General features: G+C 38.6%; 2 protein-coding genes across 2 annotated transcripts in view; both read left to right on the top strand.

Annotated features, from left to right (window-relative positions):
* Positions 1–847: 847 nt before the first annotated feature.
* On the top strand, positions 848–15,127 carry LOC306709234 (cytochrome P450 2K1-like; the record flags this gene model as incomplete). The annotated part of the gene is made up of 17 exons (XM_079177301.1): positions 848–1,039; positions 2,297–2,459; positions 3,030–3,185; positions 3,272–3,432; positions 3,591–3,783; positions 3,963–4,097; positions 5,369–5,553; positions 5,697–5,838; positions 5,916–6,095; positions 10,373–10,401; positions 10,943–11,105; positions 11,676–11,831; positions 11,918–12,078; positions 12,608–12,749; positions 14,371–14,555; positions 14,709–14,850; positions 14,928–15,127. The coding sequence occupies 17 exons, from the start codon at positions 848–850 to the stop codon at positions 15,125–15,127; spliced, it is 2,685 nt and encodes an 894-aa protein (XP_079033427.1).
* Positions 15,128–19,396: 4,269 nt separating this feature from the next.
* The window catches only part of LOC306709508 (cytochrome P450 2K1-like), a gene marked incomplete at its 3' end in the record, with an annotated part of 5,430 nt that continues 1,970 nt past the window's right edge, over positions 19,397–22,856 (top strand). The window contains exons 1-6 of the mRNA XM_079177686.1: positions 19,397–19,603; positions 20,745–20,907; positions 21,669–21,824; positions 21,898–22,058; positions 22,225–22,404; positions 22,619–22,760. Of these exons, the coding sequence (XP_079033812.1) occupies positions 19,412–19,603; positions 20,745–20,907; positions 21,669–21,824; positions 21,898–22,058; positions 22,225–22,404; positions 22,619–22,760 (994 nt within the window). The 5' untranslated portion in view covers positions 19,397–19,411. The remainder of the gene's footprint in view (positions 19,604–20,744; positions 20,908–21,668; positions 21,825–21,897; positions 22,059–22,224; positions 22,405–22,618; positions 22,761–22,856) is intronic.

The following is a 22,856-nucleotide window of genomic DNA, read 5'->3' as shown; positions in this document are numbered from 1 at the left end:
AGATTAATCTTAAGTCACCTAAGTATGTTTTATTTGGAGAGTAAATATTATGGAAAACTATTTTGGTTATATATTGTGTGTGTGTGTGTGAGACACACACAGCTGTTCAAACTATTCAAATTAACCATTATTTTGAGGGTTGTCTTCTATAATGGCTATTTTACCATAGATAAAATGTTGATGGACTTTTCTTTAGAATGAGATGGCTTCAATCGCCGATATATTCCAGCTTCCAGGTCACTTTTGATTATTTTCACAAATGATTGTACTTTTGTTGTAATGTGTCAAGGGTTTACTTTCTTATAATGCAGGAAGGGGTTGAAAATGGCATCGTGTATTAGCATCTGAAATTTAAATGTACATTTATATCTAATTTCTTTATTATTTTGGTCCATGTGTTTATTTAAAATTTTAGAGAACTAATCTAAAAATACTGGACACACTCTATTCTTCAATGTTTTCTGATGAAACAAACAAAGTAGTAATTCTATGGATTTAATCAATGGAAATATGTTAAAACTGCTTTTCAACTTTGATTTGGTCTGTCAATACTTCTTCTGGCTAACTTGTTTACCCATGGTGCCATGGGTAAACAACCCATGTGCAGGTGCTTAAAAAGGTATGAAAAGAAAAATATGGGACCTAAAGGGAGGGAAAATGGACAAAAGGAAAAAAACTGGATCACAGGGCTGATGTGTTGCCAGTGTTGCTGATGAGCTCAGGTGTTTCCACTCTGCCGATGACCCACGCCCAAATTAGAAAAAAAAGCTTCACTCTAATACTCACACAACATAAAACACAGAAATATTGTCTCTGACTTTGTTGAAAGTGTAACTTACTGGCTGTCATGGAAAGCCTTTTGCTGCAGTCCCCCACTACAATCATTCTACTGGGCATTGTTGGGATCCTCCTCGTCTTGTATGTATATTACCTCGACCTTGAGCGTGACAGAAGGGAGCCTCCAGGACCCAGACCACTGCCTGTGTTTGGCAATTTGCTGCAGCTGAATCTTAAGTCACTCCACAGCACTCTGTTTAAGGTAAGTGATACTAAATTGGCTGTATACTGCATTGTTCAAAAGTGTGGAACAATCTGTTATTTTGGTATTTTAACACGGATAAAAACAATATAATTCAGACGAATAGTATAATTTACATTGAGAATAGTCTTGCCTCCCAAAGTGTATATAGATTATTTAAAATGCAATTTAATCTTTTGCCCCTCGAGAATACTGTCACAGTACCCCCCCCCCCTGCGATTTTTTTGGTGGTTAGATTGAACAGGATTTGTAAGGCCATTGGATGTTCAGCTGATATTCCCTGCTCAAATTCCAATAGTGCTACATTTTCACTAACCTATTTCTAATTTTTAAGAATGCCATTAATAAAGTAACACACCTGTACATTTCAGCTTGTTTAGGCATTATTGTGCACTAGACAGTGAAACGGGAACCTGTTCCTGTTCATATGATTTAAAGTCTGTCTTTGTTTTCAAGCTTCAGTTTATGGTACCAATAACTGTTTTCATTTATATTTCTTATTCCTAATTCTTAAAAGTATCTTTGTCTCTTTCTGCACTTTCAGTTGTCTGATTTAACCATTGTACATTATTTTGTTCTCCATGTACACAAACATGACTTGTTTTTGCAAAATCCTTGATACAAAGTTACATCTATTTGTAAAGAGGATCTTCTAAAAACTTAAGGCACGAAAGACCATTAAAAAATATAGAGTCGTCCTCTCAGCCATCTGACTGAAGTGGATCAAGCTTTTGTGGCAGTTAATTCCAAACTTTTGAACGGTGATGTATTAAAAAATTGGATTTGATATCACTCTTCAGGAGAGGAGGATTATATGAATAACTTCGTAGGTTATGAGGTGTTTTGGCCACGTTACTGCAGCTTTGTTCATCTGTGTATGGAATTAGAGTAAAGTTGTGGTGATCTCATTGCTACTAAGGCAGTACAACTTTAAAGTTACTGAGTCAACCAGTTACTGGTTGCAGTTTTTCCATCAAATTGTGTATATATGCCTGTTTGCAATTTGTATCTGTCCACAGCAGTTATTTTAAAGGAAGTATTGGATTAAGTGCACGTGAAAATGATCTAGTGATGCGTTCCTTTCTACTTTGTCTGACTGGAATTAAGAGTAATGTTGTGATGATTTCAATACTAAGGCTGCAAAACTTAATAACCAGACAATATCCTTTTTATATATATATATATATATATATATATATAAGCTGTAACGATCACTGCTTTTTTTTTTTTTTTTTTTTTTTTTTTTTTTCCCCATAGCTTTCCAAGAACTATGGATCAGTGTTCACAGTGTATTTGGGACCCCAGAAAGTGGTAATTCTGGCAGGATACAAGACAGTGAAGGAGGCACTGGTCAACTATGCTGTGGTGTTTGGAGACCGACAAGTCCCTCCATATGGCACTGACATTAGCGGCTCACAGAGTAAGTACAAAGCAGCGGATTTTTTTACAGCTCATAGTCAACAGCTGCTGCGTAAGGTACAGTTGTGCTTTGAGCTAAAATTTCATGGCAATTCATCCAATAGTTGTAGAGATATCTGTCTGGAGAATACTAATAGACCATCCGACTTATATTTCCATCGCTACAGCCTTGGAGCTAGCAAGAGCTGTCTGCATAAAACAAGAAAAGACTGGACATGGTTGTTAAACTGGGTGGCAGAATAACAGGGAAACCTGTGTGCGGTAATACTTGTATGATAGACCAGTGCACCATGAATTTTGCTCACAATATCACAGCAGATCAAGTGTACGCTCCAAGACCTGAATGTGCACTTTCATCTTTAGGGCGCCGGTATATAATGCCCAGGATAAGAGAGGACTCATGATTTGTCCCACTCTTTTGCGATATTCCCGTATGCTCTTTGTGCATAGTGAAGTCCCCTGAGAGAAATCATTCAACTTCTTGCTGACATTTTTCTGAAATTATTGTAATCTGATTTGAAACGGTTCAAATAACATTTGACAAAAACATGAGTAATTGATTTCACTTCAGGTCCAGGAATCATATTTGCCAATGGGGAATCATGGAAAGAAATGAGGCGTTTTGCTCTGAGCAACCTGAGAGACTTTGGGATGGGCAAAAAAGCGGCAGAGGAGAAAATCATTGAGGAGATTCAATATCTGAACGAAGTGTTTGAAAGACATGAAGGTAACTCTTCTCCTGTATTGTATCATGTCTTCTTAAGGATTTTATATTGTTTGTTGTTTTGCTCATTTGTTTTTTGTTTGTTTCAGGTAAACCCTTCGGTGCTACCCAGTCAATAAACTGTGCAGTTTCCAACATCATCTGTTCAATTGTCTATGGCAGCAGATTTGATTACAGAGATGCAGAGTTTAAACGTATGGTAGACCGAGCCAATGACATCCTTCGACTTTCAGGCTCTCCTTCAATACAGGTACCACTTTGTCTTTCATTAAATACACTTTAAGATGTACCTTTAGTGGGTTATAGTGAGAATTAGACTCCTAGCATGCATATTGACCTTTTTTATTTTGCCTTTGTGATATACTAAATAACATGTTGTTCGTGTTATTTTCTATTCAATTTTAACAGTTGTACAACCTTTACCCCTGGATATTTCAATGGGTTGGCAACAGGATGCATCTCAGGAAGAATGTTGCTGAAAACAGAAAACAAATCAAGCAGCTGATCGGACGTTTACAAGAAACTTTGAATGCTCAGATGTGTAGAGGGTTTGTGGACTCGTTTCTGGCACACAAACAGAAAATAGAGGTATTAAAATCAAGTGTGATTTCATAATACAACGTTTGAATCTATAATTATTTATTACTTTTTTATATAAATTCATTAAACATCATTCTATATCTATGAACACGGCAACAACTGGAGGATGAAAAATGGTTTGAGCTCCTTTTTTAAAATGTTAAGTTTTAACACATTTTTGACCTGTTAATAAGGCTTTAGGGACTACGGAGTCATTCTACAACATGGAGAACCTTGTGTCAACTGTTAGCAACCTCTTTACGGCTGGTACTGATACGACAGCAACTACGCTGAGGTGGGCTCTGTTGCTCATGGCCAAATATCCTCAAATACAAGGTAAGTAACATGCTTCGTCCGGTTGCAGACAGATGCAGTCCCCAACTGTTGTACTTCACGTCATTTGATGCAGTCAAAGATTGCTGCATGTTTTTCCATCTGTTCTCTCCCTCTTTCCTGTCAAAGGTCCGTGGGTTGGACTTAAACACTTTGGGATTTCCAATGAGCCCACTTTTTCTGGGCCATAGGGAGCTTGTGACTAGTAAATAAAATACAGTTACCTTGCAGTAAATGATCTGCCCAACATGGGGCGGTGTTAGATCTCTTCGATATACCATAGAGTCTGCACCATGTGTGCAGTTTTAATTGTTCTCATTACATCCTGACGGTAATCAATGAATCAAATGCTGTGATAGCCGTAATGCTAACCGTAATAAATTAATTCTACCTGCTTAAATTCCTGCCTGCCTGTGCATATTCTGCCCGAGCATTCATTGCTTGTCACTGGAGTCTTTCACAAGCTGCTAGCTTGGCAGCTGTGAGTAACGATAGCCATGTTTATTGTTTACGTTCATTATAATTTTTGGCCAATGGTATGAAGAAAGATCAATGTCAAAATCCACAAGCACAAATGAGAGCCACGCACATGTGTAGAGGTCACGTGTGTGCACTCGAACAACTTCGCTCATTAATTACTTTTGAGAGTACGTTCACGTCACTCCACGCAGAACATCTCTGAGCAAAATTGAAGCCTGTGAGGAGAAAACCATGCGTTTAGGGTGAGGAGCTGCTCCTTGGCTTTGGAGGAAGGCCTGAAGGGACGGGCTGTCAGTGTTGTCAACTCGGCTACTGTTTTGCTAAATTTAGCAACTTTTGGAGCTAGCACTGCTAGCTACTTTCATCGAAAAAGGCTATTACTAGTACTCTTGCTAGTTTCTCTACCAACCCTGTCTTTAACATATCCTGACTGCTGCAACCCAGGAGAATTAGTTTTTACTCCCAAACGGTAACTTTAAACTACAATTAACTAAACATTCAATGACGGGTTCAATTTGTTCTGTCCGTGGTAGTATCTCCATTTAAATGTAATAACCCCATAGAAACTGTATGCACCAAGAGTACTTTAGATATAAATAAGAAATTACTTAATTTCCTTAGTTTTGATCTATTGCTATAAGTGCAATGTTCAACCAGCTGGTCATAAAATTACTAAATTACACTAATGGGATTGGTAAAAAGCAATCATGTCAGTCTTTCTAGAATTGGTAAAAATAACTTTACTGCTGTTTTGTTTTTTTAGCCACTGTATCTTTTTATTTTCTCATTTCCAGACAAGGTCCAGGCAGAGCTGAGCAGGGTGGTTGGGAACAGTCAGGTCAAGACAGAGGACAGGATGAACCTTCCCTTCACTGACGCTGTCATCCATGAGACACAGAGATTCGCTAATATCTTTCCCATCGCTATTCCTCACATCACCAGCGCAGATGTGACTTTTCAGGGCTATTTCATAAGAAAGGTAAGAATCTGACTGATGAAAACAAGTCTTTCAGTTAACGCAGAGTAATGAAACATGATGCGATTGCATGCTTCATTATATAAAGATGGTAGTCTGTACTGCTCTTTAAAACATTGTAAGCATTAATAAATGTCTCCTTCAAGGGGACCCCTGTGTTTCCTCTTTTGAAATCTGTTCTGTGGGATGAAAGCGAGTGGGAGAGTCCACGCACCTTTAATCCTGCCCATTTCTTGGACAAGGATGGGAAGTTTGTCAAGAGAGACGCCTTCATGCCCTTCTCTGCAGGTTAGCGAGCTCAGCTCACACTTTTTTTCAATACCAATCAAAGTTTTTCAGATTATCTAAATCTTGTTCTCTCACAGGACGGAGGGCGTGTCCAGGAGAAAGTCTGGCTAGGATGGAGCTCTTCCTCTTCTTCACCTCCTTCCTCCAGCGCTTTCGTTTCACTCCTCCACCTGGAGTCCCAGAGGAAGACCTGGATCTGACTCCGGCTGTGGGCTTCACCCTCAACCCGACACCTCATGAGCTGTGTGCCGTCAGTCGTGAATTTCTAAATTAGTAGTCGAGCATTGTCAAACACTTTTGCATCGTGGAAAGCTTTTGAGATTGTAATGCCACTGAAATGGTAACACTGCTGTCCACTCTGAAACCAGCTTATTAAACACATTTGATCTTTAACTTAAGTGCTGAAGCAAGGTTGGTGTCTCAGTAAGAAAATGGGATAACATTTCTTTAACCTGTGAATTGACTACTCTGTCACAATGAGCTAATTTACTGCTGCACCAATCAAACTGCTCGCAAAGCTATATGATATTTTTGATTCATTAGCCAAAACATCAAAGTGTTGAAACACTGTCACCGTAGGGCAGAGATTGTTATTGATTTATCATAAATTTTATGTTATCAATATAGCAGCCATCTGTGGATGTTTTTATTTCAGCTGTAGGACCTCACAGCAACACCTTGCACTGCATTTCATTTAATTCCAAATATGAATCACTATAAAGGAATGGTAGAGTTGTATTGTGTATTATTGCCTTAGATAAAATGTTTAATACTCGTATACTTACCTCTTGAACAGAGAACGTTTCCACAGCGTAGCTTGTAATAAAGAATTATTCGTAATCCTTATTTTGGTTTCAGTAAATTTAATTTGTCCATTGATATTCCTTCCTCCCCATCAGCTTCTGTCCCTGCATATTCGATTCCTTAAATAAAACAAGTTTGTCTCATATAATACAAGTTAACCAGGACACATATGTTGGGATCTGGCAGGAGCGTGTTTTGTTATCAACAAATATGAAAAGTAAGTTATTGACCTAAATATAATTATCAATAAGATTATTAACAAATAACGGGGCACCACTCTTAGATCAGGGACCAAAAAGCAAACGCAATGCACAAAGTAATCACAGAAAGATGCTCTTTAAAGTATAATAGTCTATTAAATTCCAACAATACTGAGCAAGCCATTACTATTCAAACTAACTACTATACAATTACAAGCCTATCTAAAAAACGTGTGTGCAAAGGAAAAATGGCGTCCGTTATTACGCTACGCAAAACTACAAAAATGGCGGCGAGGCCGCGATTATCTGAGTAATGAGGCACACAATATAGGCCACGCTCACACATCACGTGTGTCTGTGATGAGCATAACAGCACAGCCTATATGAGTATGTGGTTGGGTTGATTCAAACAATCAGGAAAAGCAAAAACACTCAAAGAAGGTAGATCCTCACCGCCGCAGTAAAATACAGCAACCGTTACTTTATCACACAGAAACCCGACTGGCAATCTTGGCAGCTGTGGCACTGTTTTTTTAACTGATAAAGTTACAGTTTACAACCTTACTCGCGGTGACTGATCTAAACACAACACTATTACAGCAGCTTGAAATAATACTCTTATACCAGCATTGAAGCAACCCAATTATCACAGCAACAACACAGCTGCAACTTTACACAGCATTAACGGAACTCTGCGGTCTGTAGAAATGCACAATAACACGTTAACAGTACACTAAACTTAAAACAAAACAAACAAGATTACAAACACACTATGACCTATCTCTGCCCAAACACAAGCCTCTTACTTTGAAAATGCTTCGTGGCGGTCAATGTTGTTCTTTGAATTTCTGTTTTCGGTAACACTATAATAACTACACACAATGAAGCATTAGTTAAGTATGAGTAAACACTTAATTCATCATTTATAAAGCATTGTTCCTACATTAACACTCATTAGTATGCAATTCACAACAGTTTTAAATGTTTTATTCTTGATTAATAAGCTTGTCTATTATGTGTTTCATGATTTTGTTTTCATCCTTTATAAATGATGGATTCCCCATTTGTAAATGAAGTATTATATATATTACAAACCAATTATTAAGGAGTTGTAGATGATTAATAAGATCATTTATAAAGTGTAAGTAAATGATTAAGAACTTATTTAGATGTACATTATTCATGCATTTATATATATATATGATTCAGATATGCACTAACAGGGTCGATGTTATTATATGCTTTATAATCATGTATTAATACTGCAATTCATGATTAATTCAGGTAGTTACTAGTCGTTAGTAAAGTATTTTGTGTGACCTCATCTAAAGTGAGGACTAACTAAGCCTTACAAAGCTTAGATAGGGCATTCAATGCCTTAATAATCCTCCTCAATAATTGGTTTGTAATATATATAACACTTAATTTACAAATGAGGAATCCATCATTTATAAAGTATGAAAACACAATCATGAAACATAATAGACAAGCTTATTAATCAAGAATAAAACATTTAAAACTGTTATGAATTGCATACGGGAATTCTTCGGAAGTAAAGGGAATTTTCTTCCTAATGACCTGCAAATGTTGAATTGAATGGGAAGAAAGTGGGGCCTAGAAGTTATCCGTCTCTTTCTCTGAAGATCCCTCAAATGTCTTTAAGTATTATATTGAACAGACACTGAGAATAATTCAGCTGAATGGTCAGAGCTCTTTCCCCACAGATGGTTCGGAGGTCTAACAACACAGAATAGTTTAACAAAGTATTATATGCACATTATCTCCTCCCCATCCCCCCTTCGCAGATGTCCTCGGTCCGCCGATGCATCCACCAAGGCCAAGTTCCCAGCCTTGGTATTGTTTTTGTGGTAAGAGGGTTAGACATGAAAATGCCTTCGAAAGCATTGGCTGTTTTTGTGAGTTCTAAGCAACTCCATGTTGTAGCTAGCGAGCACGGGCACGCCCGGATTTGGTTTACGATTTTAATATTTTAGTACCTTTAATACTGGCCCAAACCAACTAAAAGCCCACAGATCCTCAATTGGTACACGTGGCAGTTAATGACGGACTGTGACAGGATTACCCCAAGATTACAAAGTTTATTACATTAAATACTTTAAACAGGGTATTAAAAACACAGGAAATCCATTCCATCCAATATATCTAAGACAGTAAAAGGTATATGTCCAGTATACTTCATGCCACAAATTACAGTAAAAGAAAGGAGTGCTACGGGACGAATGGTCGTAGCCGCAGACAGAGAGGAGAAAGTATACTGGGACAGAATACTCACCCCCCCCCCCACCCCCCACCCCACACCCCCCCACCCCAAACGCACAGCAAAGCAGAAGGGTAACGAAACAACTCGTGGAGGGAGTGCAAAGAAAACTATACCACCAGACACACGATTATGGGGGTGTGAAGCATGAATGAGGTCAGTTGCCTATATGAATCCCCACACATTTGTTACAATTCTTAAGACATGATTCAGTTTAGCTCTTCCTCTTCTTCACCTCCCTCCTTCAGCGCTTTGCCAGCTTTGGGTAAATATAGTATAGTCAAATGTATTCTAACAAACCTTTGGACTCTGTGATCCAAAAAACGTAACGATTGAACATTAACTAAAGGACAGTAAAAGTGGGTATATATATAGACATGCATCTCACAGTGTCAAGTACAATTAGGACAGAGCTTCACTCTAATATTCACACAACATAAAACACAGAAATATTGTCTCTGACTTTGTTGAAAGTGTAACTTACTGGCTGTCATGGAAAGCCTTTTTCTGCAGTCCCCCAGTACAACCATTCTACTGGGCATTGTTGGGATCCTCCTCGTCTTGTATGTACTTTTCCCCAGATTTGACCATCAGAGGAAGGAGCCTCCAGGACCCAGACCACTGCCTGTGTTTGGCAATTTGCTGCAGCTGAATCTTAAGTCTCTCCACAGCACTCTGTTTGAGGTAAGTGATAGTAAATTGTATATGGTATATACACTGCTGTTCAAAGTGTGGAATCACCTGTTATTTTAATATTTTCTATACTATTTCAACCTACATAAAAACGGTATAATTCAGACAGACATTCCTATATGAATCTGATTAAAGCTGATTTTTTAAAAGTAACTGTTGTGTTTTTACAAGATTTGCAAACAGGACTTTCGTCCATCTAATCCGATACTGGATCAGGTATTGGTGACAATTGATCATGTATCGGATACCATTATTTTATTAAATAACAATTCTGCACATTTATATCGCTGTATTTATTTGTTATGTTTTGTTCCGCACCTGTGTTGCATTTGCTCATCAGACCTCCCCTGTACTTAAACCCCAGCTGTTCACCTACCAGTTGCCAGATTGTCTCAGTCATTTCCAAAGTTGAGTTCTCCTGTGTCAGTAACTATTCCTTTGATTCCTGAAATCTGGTTTTGTGCTCCTGTTTATACATAGTTAGTAGTTTTGTTAGGCTTTTTGTTTTTGACCATTTTTGTATGCGTGTTAATTCCGCTGGATGCCTGTTCTGCCACAGGTATCACTATTGGTATCGGGACTGAAAAAGTTAGATCGGTGCATCCCTACCTAAAAGCATTAAAGAACATTCAAAAATATAGAGTGGTCCTCTCAGCCATTTGATTGTACTGGATCAATCTTTTTTGGGAATCAATTACAAACTATTGTATAATTATGAATTATATAAAAAAATGGAATTGATAATGGGATTTTTGATTTTATGAGTGATGGATAGCTGTACTGTAGGATACAAGATGTTTCAACCACTTTACTGCAGCTTATTATCATTATAAATATTATCAATATATCGGAAAAGATAAATAGAAAAAATAGCTCAGCAGTTAAACTGTCCTAACTCAGTTGAAACTGGTTTACAGCAGGTTCCTGGTCTGCAGCACATGAAGGAATTACAATACGAAATAGAAACAGAAACAAGAGAACAACAACATGTTAACAGCTACACATACAGGTGGTTGCAGTATTTCAATCAAATGGTATTCAAATGCCTGTTTGCAATTTGTAATAGAGGTTATTGCTTTAATGTGATGTGGGATAAGTTATAATGATCACTTCTTTTTCTGTTTCATAGCTTTCCAAGAACTATGGATCAGTGTTCACAGTGTATTTGGGACCCCAGAAAGTGGTAATTCTGGCAGGATACAAGACCGTGAAGGAGGCACTGGTCAACTATGCTGGGGAGTTTGGAGACCGACAAGTCCCTCCATTTGGCACTGACATTAGCGGCTCACAGAGTAAGTACAAAGCAGCGGATTTTTTTACAGCTCACAGTCAACAGCTGCTGCGTAAGGAACAGTTGTGCTTTGAGCTAAAATTTCATGGCAATTCATCCAATAGTTGTAGAGATATCTGTCTGGAGAATACTAATAGACCATCCGACTTATATTTCCATCGCTACAGCCTTGGAGCTAGCAAGAGCTGTCTGCATAAAACAAGAACAGACTGGACATGGTTGTTAAACTGGGTGGCAGAATAACAGGGAAACCTGTATGCGGTAATACTTGTATGATAGACCAGTGCACCATGAATTTTGCTCACAATATCACAGCAGATCAAGTGTACGCTCCAAGACCTGAATGTGCACTTTCATCTTTAGGGCGCCGGTATATAATGCCCAGGATAAGAGAGGACTCATGATTTGTCCCACTCTTTTGCGATATTCCCGTATGCTCTTTGTGCATGGTGAAGTCCCCTGAGAGAAATCATTCAACTTCTTGCTGACATTTTTCTGAAATTATTGTAATCTGATTTGAAACGATTCAAATAACATTTGACAAAAACATGTGTAATTGATTTCACTTCAGGTCCAGGAATAATATTTGCCAATGGGGAATCATGGAAAGAAATGAGGCGTTTTGCTCTGAGCAACCTGAGAGACTTTGGGATGGGCAAAAAAGCGGCAGAGGAGAAAATCATTGAGGAGATTCAACATCTGAACGAAGTGTTTGAAAGACATGAAGGTAACTCTTCTCCTGTATTGTATCATGTCTTCTTAAGGATTTTATATTGTTTGTTGTTTTGCTCATTTGTTTTTTGTTTGTTTCAGGTAAACCCTTCAGTGCTACCCAGTCAATAAACTGTGCAGTTTCCAACATCATCTGTTCAATTGTCTATGGCAGCAGATTTGATTACAGAGATGCAGAGTTTAAACGTATGGTAGACCGAGCCAATGACAACCTTCGACTTTCAGGCTCTCCTTCAATACAGGTACCACTTTGTCTTTCATTAAATACACTTTAAGATGTACCTTTAGTGGGTTATAGTGAGAATTAGACTCATAGCATGCATATTGACCTTTTTTATTTTGCCTTTGTGATATACAAAATAACATGTTGTACGTGTTATTTTCTATTCAATTACAACAGTTGTACAACCTCTACCCCTGGATATTTCAATGGGTGGGCAACAGGATGCGTCTCAGGAAGAATGTTGCTGAAAACAGAAAACAAATCAAGCAGCTGATCGGACGTTTACAAGAAACTTTGAATGCTCAGATGTGTAGAGGGTTTGTGGACTCGTTTCTGGCACACAAACAGAAAATAGAGGTATTAAAATCAAGTGTGATATCATAATACAATGTTTGAATCTATAATTATTTATTACTTTTTTATATAAATTCATTAAACATCATTCTATATCTATGAACACGGCAACAACTGGAGGATGAAAAATGGTTCGAGCTCCTTTTTTAAAATGTTAAGTTTTAACACTTATATTTTTTTCACCTGTTAATAAGGCTTTAGGGATTACGGAGTCATTCTACAACATGGAGAACCTTGTGTCAACTGTTAGCAACCTCTTTACGGCTGGTACTGATACGACAGCAACTACGCTGAGGTGGGCTCTGTTGCTCATGGCCAAATATCCTCAAATACAAGGTAAGTAACATGCTTCGTCCGGTTGCAGACAGATGCAGTCCCCAACTGTTGTACTTCACGTCATTTGATGCAGTCAAAGATTGCTGCATGTTTTTCCATCTGTTCTCTCCCTCTTTCCTGTCAAAGGTCCGTGGGTTGGACTTAAACACTTTGGGATTTCCAATGAGCCCACTTTTTCTGGGCCTGTTGAAATCAACTGGGGTACTTAATGTAGTAGTAGAAGTTAAAATATAAAAATGTTACCTTAATTTGATGCAGTCAAAGATTGACAGGAAAGAGGGAGAGAACAGATGGAACAACATGCCACAAAGGTCAGTGGGTTGGATTTCCAATGAGCCCAATTTTTCGGGGCCAAAGGGAGCCTTTAGACTAGTAAATACAATTTTCATGTTGTATTTGTTCTGTTTGTTCTAATAAAATCCAGTTACCTTGCAGTAAAATATCTGCCCAACCGTGGGCTCTCTTTGATATACCATTGTGTCTGCACCGTGTGCAGTTTTCATTTTGCTCATTACATCCTGACAGTAACCAATGAATCAAATGCTTTGACAAAAGAAATCTGGTATCTGTGACTATCACAGGACTGTAATAAGCCCGAACAATCATTTAATTCTACCTGCCTAAATTCCTGCCTGCCTGCACATATTCTGCTCGTGCATTCATTGCTCATCACTGAAGTCTTTCACAAGTTGCTAGCTTGACAGCTGTGAGTAACGATAGCCATGTTTGTTGTTTACGTTCATTATGATAATTTTTGGCCAATAGTATGAAGGCAGATCAATGTCAAAATCCACAAGCACAAATGAGATCCATGCATGTGTGTAGAGGTCACACGTGTGCAACTCAAACAGCCACGGACACTAATTACTCCTTTCACATCACTCCATGCAGAACATCTCTGCTCACATGAGCAAAATTGAAGCCTGTGAGGAGAAAACCATGCTTTTAGGGCGAGGAGCATCTCCTGGTGCACGACTTCTGTCACTGCTCTTTGGCTTTGGAGGAAGGCCCGAAGGGACGAGCTGTCAGTGTTGTCAACTCGGCTACGGTCCGGCTAGATTTAGCACTTTTGGAGCTAGTACTGCTAGCTACTTTCATCGAAAAAGACAATTACTAGTACTCTTGCTAGTTTATCTACCAACACTTTCTTTAACATATCCTGACTGCTGCAACCCAGGAGAATTAGTTTTTACTACCAAACAGTAACTTTAAACTACAATTAACTAAAGATTCAATGACGGGTTCAATTTGTTCTGTCCGTGGTAGTATCACCATTTAAATTGAATAACACCTCGAAAAAGAACCCCATTGAAACTGAATGCACCAAGAGTACTTTGGGTAAAAATGAAAAATTACTTAATTTCCATAGTTTTGACCTACTATGAGTGCAATGTTCAACCAGCTGGTCGTAAAATTACACTAATGGCATTGAGATGGATTTTTTCTTGCTTGTGCTAAATTCTGTGATATAACTATTGCAATGTCTTGTGCAGTGTGTTCACTCAAATGACTATAAAAAGCAATTATGTTGGTCTATCTACAGAATTGGCGACAAAAACATGGTTTACTGCTGCTTTGTTTTTTAGCCACTGTCACTTCTTTTTTTTCTTCTAATTTCCAGACCAGGTCCAGGCAGAGCTGAGCAGAGTGGTTGGGAACCGTCAAGTTAAGGCACAGGACAGGATGAACCTTCCCTTCACTGACGCTGTCATCCATGAGACACAGAGACTCGCTAATATCCTTCCCATCGCTATTCCTCACATCACCAGCGCAGATGTGACTTTTCAGGGCTATTTCATAAGAAAGGTAAGAATCTGACTGATGAAAACAAGTTTTCCAGTTCACGCAGAGTAATGAAACATGATGCGATTGCAAACTTGATTCTAGAAAGCTGCATAAAGATAGTAGTTTATAGTGCTCTTTAAAACATTGTAAGCATTAATAAATGTCTCCTTCAAGGGGACCCCTGTGTTTCCTCTTTTGACATCTGTTCTGTGGGATGAAAGCGAGTGGGAGAGTCCACGCACCTTTAATCCTGCCCATTTCTTGGAAAAGGATGGGAAGTTTGTCAAGAGAGACGCCTTCATGCCCTTCTCTGCAGGTTAGCGAGCTCAGCTGACACTTTTTTCCAATACCAATCAAAGTTTTTCAGATTATCTAAAGCGTGTTCTCTCACAGGACGGAGGGCGTGTCCAGGAGAAAGTCTGGCTATGATGGAGCTCTTCCTCTTCTTCACCTCCTTCCTCCAGCGCTTTCGTTTCACTCCTCCACCTGGAGTCCCAGAGGAAGAACTGGATCTGACTCCGGCTGTGGGCTTCACCCTCAACCCGACACCTCATGAGCTGTGTGCCGTCAGTCGTGAGGGATTTCAAAATTAGTACTCGAGCATTGTCAAAAGCTTTTAGTGGAAAGCTTTTGAGATTGTAATGCCACTGAAAAGGTAACACTGCTGTCCACTCTGAAACCAGCTTATTCAACAAATTGTTTCTTTAATTTAACTGCTGAAGCAAGGTTGGTGTCTCAGTAAGAAAATGAATTGACTACTCTGTCACAATGAGCTAATTTACAGCTGCACCAATCAAACTGCTTGAAAAGGTATGATATTTTTAGCCAAAACATCAAAGTGTTGAAACACTGTCACCATCGGGCAGATGTTATTATTATTAATCAAATTTGTTTAAAAGGGACCATGTACAGTTTAAACATAAATGTCTCCATTCGAGGCACTGTACCAGATTAAATGAGCATAACTTTGCACTGCATTTCATTTAATTCCAATTGTGAATAACTATAAAGGAATGGTAAAGTTGTATTGTGTATAATGGCCTTTAATAAAACTTTCAATACTCGTCTACTTACGTCTTGAACGGTCCCACATTATGTGCTTGGAATGATTTCATTTGGCACATAATATTCCAACTCATCAAATAATTACGCTTGTTGTACAAATAATAATATATAAACGAGTATATTAAAGCTACTGCAGATGTAAAAACAACTTACCAAAGATGCTGTTCTCTATTTAAAGACAAAGTCCATCCTTTCTTTGTTACAGAATGTAATCTCACGGTTGTTCAGTACATCCGTGCCTTTTAGTTCAAGTAAGAAGTCCCTTGATTCATGGACGCCAGTAAAGACAGAGTGTCCCCAGTTGTATTTCTTGGAATACGTTTTAATGCGTTTGAGGGCTGAAAATGTCCGCTCGACAGAGGCAGCGGATATTGGGATTGTCACCGCCCAACACGTCACGCTAGCCCATTGACCAATCACGTATGGCTAGAAGGCTCTGACATGTCAAAGAATTCGCCCAACATGTCAAACTAAAGATCTGATTGGTTGAAGACTATGACAATCAACAATATCGTCCCCATTCACTTAAACTGCAAAGGTATTCACTGGTGAGTCTGCAGGCTTTGGGCCTCTCTTCTTACCTAGAGACACAGAGGTGAAATCTGATTGGATAAAAGCTCTACTTAAAACAAGCTGCACTGGAAGCAGAGCAACTGAGGAAGACGGTAGCTGTGCAATGAGAAAATAAGCTAATGGGGGAAAAAAATTATAATACATGTAGTGTATTTATGAAAAATTATAAAATAGCTATAACTTTGTGATTCTGTCTAGGCCAGCAGAGAAGGCCTTGCAGGCCCTGATGGCCCACCACTGGAAGCTTCTAACTATGATTCTCTAGGTTTCCCTCTAGCGTCAGTTTTGGACGTACAGAGATGCCTCTGTTTCCAATTGTTATATTTAGTGTCTTTTCAAAAAAACGTCTGTCTTCACAGGGAGTTAGGTTTGGGCAACAAAACCACTTAAATAGGTAAGCATGTGGTTGACGTTAACTTGACTGACTTAACGATTGACGCCAATACCGAGTGACCAACGACTCACGTGACTAACGACTGCTGTGACACAAGTTGCTGTTCGCTCTGCACTGGACACAATCAGTCCTGTGTTTTTTTTACCCATCCATCCTTGCTGACTATCTGGCTCTATATATTACGCAGTTGCTCTGACTGTCTAATTATGACACAGGTGGGTTTTTAAATGGAGGTTAATAGAAAGTCTGTTGCATCCAACTGTCGGTATTTGAGGAGTTGGGGCTTCGTAATTCTCAACTGTGTGTATGTGTGTGCGTGTGTTTGTGTGTGTGTGTGTGTGTCACACAGCTGTTCAAATTAACCATTATTTTGAGGGTTGTCTTCTATAATGGCTATTTTACCATAGATAAAATGTTGATGGACTTTTCTTTAGAATGAGATGGCTTCAATCGCCTATGTATTCCAGCTTCCAGGTCACTTTTGATTATTTTCACAAATGATTGTACTTTTGTTGTAATGTGTCAAGGGTTTACTTTCTTATAATGCAGGAAGGGGTTGAAAATGGCATCGTGTATTAGCATCTGAAATTTAAATGTACATTTATATCTAATTTCTTTATTATTTTGGTCCATGTGTTTATTTAACATTTTAGAGAACTAATCTAAAAATACTGGACACACTCTATTCTTCAATGTTTTCTGATGAAACAAACAAAGTAGTAATTCTATGGATTTAATAAATGGAAATATGTTAAAACTGCTTTTCAACTTTGATTTGGTCTGTCAATACTTCTTCTGGCTAACTTGTTTACCCATGGTGCCATGGTGGTACAGAAAAGGAATGGGACTTTGCCTCTCTATAGCTATCCTACTACATGCTGCAAAAATTAGTAAACTGTACTAGTTACCCTCAATAAGCAGTTCTCACTAGTTTTTATGAAGTAACACTTAATTGCAAAAGGAAGAAAATCATTTTTAAAATGGGACAAGGGTAACTTAAAAAGGTATGATAAGAAAAATATGGGACCAAAAGGGAGGGGGAAAGGACAAAAGGAAAAAAACATCAGCCCTGGATCACAGGGCTGATGTGTTGCCAGTGTTGCTGATGAGCTCAGGTGTTTCCACTCTGCTGATGACCCACGCCCACCTCCAATACCTGCAGGGAAAACTGCCACACTAACGGAGTAACAGACAGACAGGGTCGTCACACATTACCAATAAAACAATACAAGTGTAAGGGAGGAAGCTTAGGGTATAAATTACCATATCACAGTGTCAGGTAAAATTAGAAAAAAAAGCTTCACTCTAATACTCACACAACATAAAACACAGAAATATTGTCTCTGACTTCGTTGAAAGTGTAACTTACTGGCTGTCATGGAAAGCCTTTTTCTACAGTTCCCCACTACAACCATTCTACTGGGCATTGTTGGGATCCTCCTCGTCTTGTATGTATTTCTCCCCAACTTTGACCATCAGAGAAAGGAGCCTCCAGGACCCAGACCACTGCCTGTGTTTGGCAATTTACTGCAGCTGAATCCTAAGTCACTCCACAGCACTCTGTTTTAGGTAATAATCTGTTATTCTGATATTTTAACATGGATAAAAACAATATAATTCAGACGAATAGTATTATTTACATTTAGAATAGTTTTGCCTCCCAAAGTGTATTGTTAGAAAAATTCACCCGAGACCGATGGAAAATCATTAAACAGGACATTTATTCTTGCAAGAAGGAGACAGAGTTAATTTACATACAGTATACATGGATCAAGGCTGCTCGGAGATCTGTCTCCGAGCCTCAGCTATTTATACTCAGTAAACAACATTTTCATTTATATTTCTTATTCCTAATTCTTAAAAGTATCTTTGTCTCTTTCTGCACTTTCAGTTGTCTGATTTGACCATTGTACATTATTTTCTTCTCCATGTACACAAACATGACTTGTTTTTGCAAAATCCTTGATACAAAGTTACATCTATTTGTAAAGAGGATCTTCTAAAAACGTAAGGCACGAAAGACCATTAAAAAATATAGAGTCGTCCTCTCAGCCATCTGACTGAAGTGGATCAAGCTTTTGTGGCAGTTAATTCCAAACTTTTGAACGTGATGTATTAAAAAATTGGATTTGATATTATCACTCTTCAGGAGAGGAGGATTATATGAATAACTTCGTAGGTTATGAGGTGTTTTGGCCACGTTACTGCAGCTTTGTTCATCTGTGTATGGAATTAGAGTAAAGTTGTGGTGATCTCATTGCTACTAAGGCAGTACAACTTTAAAGTTACTGAGTCAACCAGTTACTGGTTGCAGTTTTTCCATCAAATTGTGTATATATGCCTGTTTGCAATTTGTATCTGTCCACAGCAGTTATTTTAAAGGAAGTATTGGATTAAGTGCACGTGAAAATGATCTTGTGATGCGTTCCTTTCTACTTTGTCTGTTTGCAGTGGCGGCTGGTGGAAAATTTTCTAGGTGGGGCCATCCAACGATTTGGCCCCACTCTGAATCTATTTGAGGACGCTGATTGGCTAAATTGTATGTCACTCATTTATATCTTTAATCAGCGATTGGCTAAACTGCTTCATAGACCCGCCTCGGTGGGGCCAGCCCCACTAGGTGCGCGTTCTCAGACGTGCACACAAGCGGAGATGACGAGCAGACCGGCTGCATACAAAATCCCCATCAAAATAAAAGCGCAGGATTTTTTTTTTTTCTTTTTTTTTTTCGAGGCTAAAGGTGGGGCCAGGCCCCATGGCCCTCTATTGACCATCCGCCACTGCACAACATAAAACACAGAAATATTGTCTCTGACTTTGTTGAAAGTGTGGCTTACTGGCTGTCATGGAAAGCCTTTTTCTGCAGTCCCCCAGTACAACCATTCTACTGGGCATTGTTGGGATCCTACTCGTCTTGTATGTACTTTTCCCCAGATTTGACCATCAGAGAAAGGAGCCTCCAGGACCCAGACCACTGCCTGTGTTTGGCAATTTGCTGCAGCTGAATCTTAAGTCTCTCCACAGCTCTCTGTTTGAGGTAAGTGAAATACTAAATTGTATATGGTGTATACACTGCTGTTCAAAGTGTGGAATCACCTGTTATTTTAATATTTTCTATACTATTTCAACCTACATAAAAACGGTATAATTCAGACAGACATTCCTATATGAATCTGATTAAAGCTGATTTTTTAAAAGTAACTGTTGCGTTTTTACAAGATTTGCAAACAGGACTTTTGTCCATCTAATCCGATACTGGATCAGGTATTGGTGACAATTGATCATGTATCGGATACCATTATTTTATTAAATAACAATTCTACACATTTATATCTCTGTATTTGTTTGTTATGTTTTGTTCCGCACCTGTGTTCCATTTGCTCATCAGAACTCTCCTGTACTTAAACCCCAGCTGTTCAGCTACCAGTTGCCAGATTGTCTCAGTCATTTCCATAGTTGAGTTCTCCTGTGTCAGTAACTATTCCTTTGATTCCTGATATCTGGTTTTGTGCTCCTGTTTATACATAGTTAGTAGTTTTGTTAGGCTTTTTGTTTTTTGACTATTTTTGTATGCGTGTTAATTTCGCTGGATGCCTGTTCTGCCGCAGGTATCACTATTGGTATCGGGACTGAAAAAGTTAGATCGGTGCATCCCTACCTAAAAGCATTAAAGACCATTCAAAAATATAGAGTGGTCCTCTCAGCCATTTGATTGTACTGGATCAATCTTTTTTGGGAATCAATTACAAACTATTGTATAATTATGAATTATATAAAAAAATGGAATTGATAATGGGATTTTTGATTTTATGAGTGATGGATAGCTGTACTGTAGGATACAAGATGTTTCAACCACTTTACTGCAACTTATTATCATTATAAATATCATCAATATATCGGAAAACATTAAAAGAAAAAATAGCTCAGCAGTTAAACTGTCCTAACTCAGTTGAAACTGGTTTACAGCAGGTTCCTGTTCTGCAGCACATGAAGGAATTACAATACGAAATAGAAACAGAAACAAGAGAACAACAACATGTTAACAGCTACACATACAGGTGGTTGCAGTATTTCAATCAAATGGTATTCAAATGCCTGTTTGCAATTTGTAATAGAGGTTATTGCTTTAATGTGATGTGGGATAAGTTATAATGATCACTTCTTTTTCTGTTTCATAGCTTTCCAAGAACTATGGATCAGTGTTCACAGTGTATTTGGGACCCCAGAAAGTGGTAATTCTGGCAGGATACAAGACCGTGAAGGAGGCACTGGTCAACTATGCTGTGGAGTTTGGAGAGAGACAACTCTTTCCATCAGGCAATGACTTAAGTGGTTCACATAGTAAGTATAAAGCAGCGGATTTTAGTGATAACCACTCACAGTTCATGTAGGTGACGCATACATTTGATGCAAATGTTGTGTAATTTAGAATACATAATGAGTTCATACTGTTGAAGGGCATAGTTGTTGTGATTAGCCTTGGTAATGTGTGTACAAAGACAACAAAGTGTGATAGCCTGGGTGATTGCATTAGCCAGCCTTGGTCACTGATTCGGATAACTATTGACCCCAGGGAAGGAACTCCTAACCCTTTTTGGCCTTCAGGCAGCGGCAGCAGGGAGACAATTCTCTTGTTGGGGTGATTGAGGTAAGTTGACATCTGATGGTCTTCAGGCCAGGTAGTCCCTCTTGGTGCTATTCCTGAACCAGGCAGTGGTTCTGCCTGTCAGGACAGTCTTCATGGTGCAGGTGTAGAAAGCAGCACCTTGAGGAGCAGCCTGAAGTCCGTCATGCATACGAGGTGGTTGAGACACTGACAGGCTTTTTGCATAGTTAGAAGTTGATGAAGTCTTTGACAAGCCTCTGAATGTACTTCATCATTAAAGAAGTCAGGGATTTGGGGGATTCATCCTCTAAGAACGATGAATGTACCAGATTGCAGAGCAATTCATCCAATAGTTCTAGAGATATCTCTGTCTGGACAAAAGCAGTAGACCGACCAACTTCTTTTTCCATCGCTACAACCATGGCGCTGTAACGATGTAATCCGATTTCAAAAAGTTCAAATAACATTTGAGAAAAAGATGTGGTCTTCATTTCAGGTACAGGAATCTTATTTGCCAATGGGGAATCATGGAAAGAAATGAGGCGTTTTGCTCTGAGCAACCTGAGAGACTTTGGGATGGGCAAAAAAGCGTCAGAGGAGAAAATCATTGAGGAGATTCAATATCTGAACGAAGTGTTCGAAAGACATGAAGGTAACTCTTCTCCTGTATTGATAAGGATTTAATATTGTTTGTTGTTTTGCTCATTCATTTTTGTTTGTTTCAGGTAAACCCTTCAGTGCTACCCAGTCAATAAACTGTGCAGTTTCCAACATCATCTGTTCAATTGTCTATGGCAGCAGATTTGATTACAGTGATGCAGAGTTCACATGTATGGTAGACCAAGCCAATGACAACATTCGACTTTCAGGCTCTCCTTCAATGCAGGTACCACTTTGTCTTTCATTAAATACACTTTAAGATGTACCTTTAGTGGGTTATAGTGAGAATTACAGACTCATGGGGCCATGAGCATGCATATTGCCCTTTGTATTGTGCCTTTGTGTTGTACAATAACATGTTGTACGTGTTATTCTCTTTTCAATCACAACAGTTGTACAATATCTACCCCTGGATATTTCAATGGGTGAGCAACAGGATGCGTATCAGGAAGAATGTTGCTGAAAGCAGAAAACAAATAAAGCAGCTGATCGGACGTTTACAAGAAACTTTGAATGCTCAGATGTGTAGAGGATTTGTGGACTCGTTTCTGGCACACAAACAGAAAATAGAGGTATTAAAATCAAGTGAAATATCATAATACAAGGTTTGAATCTATAGTTAATCATTAGCGTTTTTAATGACTTAATTGATGATTAACATGAATTCATAAAACATCACCACCGCTCTAATTCTATGAAAATGGCCGATAACTGGAGGATGAAAAATGGCAAGAACGCCTTTTAAAATTAAGTTGTAACACATTTAGTCTTTCATCTGTTAATAAGGATTTAGGGATTACGGAGTCATTCTACAACATGGAGAACCTTGTGTCAACTGTGAGAAACCTCTTTGCGGCTGGTACTGATACAACAGCAACTACGCTGAGATGGGCTCTGTTGCTCATGGCCAAATATCCTCAAATACAAGGTAAGTAACATGCTTAGACCTGTTGCAATCAACTGGGGTATTTAACATAGTAGTAGAAGTTAAAATATATTTGGATTTCCAATGAGCCCAATTTTT

The sequence above is a fragment of the Pholis gunnellus genome (assembly GCF_910591455.1).
Source record: "Pholis gunnellus genome assembly, chromosome: 17".
NCBI classification, from domain to species: Eukaryota; Metazoa; Chordata; class Actinopteri; order Perciformes; family Pholidae; genus Pholis; species Pholis gunnellus.
Note: the sequence above shows the minus strand (reverse complement) of the source record. Positions and strands in the feature narration are given on the sequence as shown.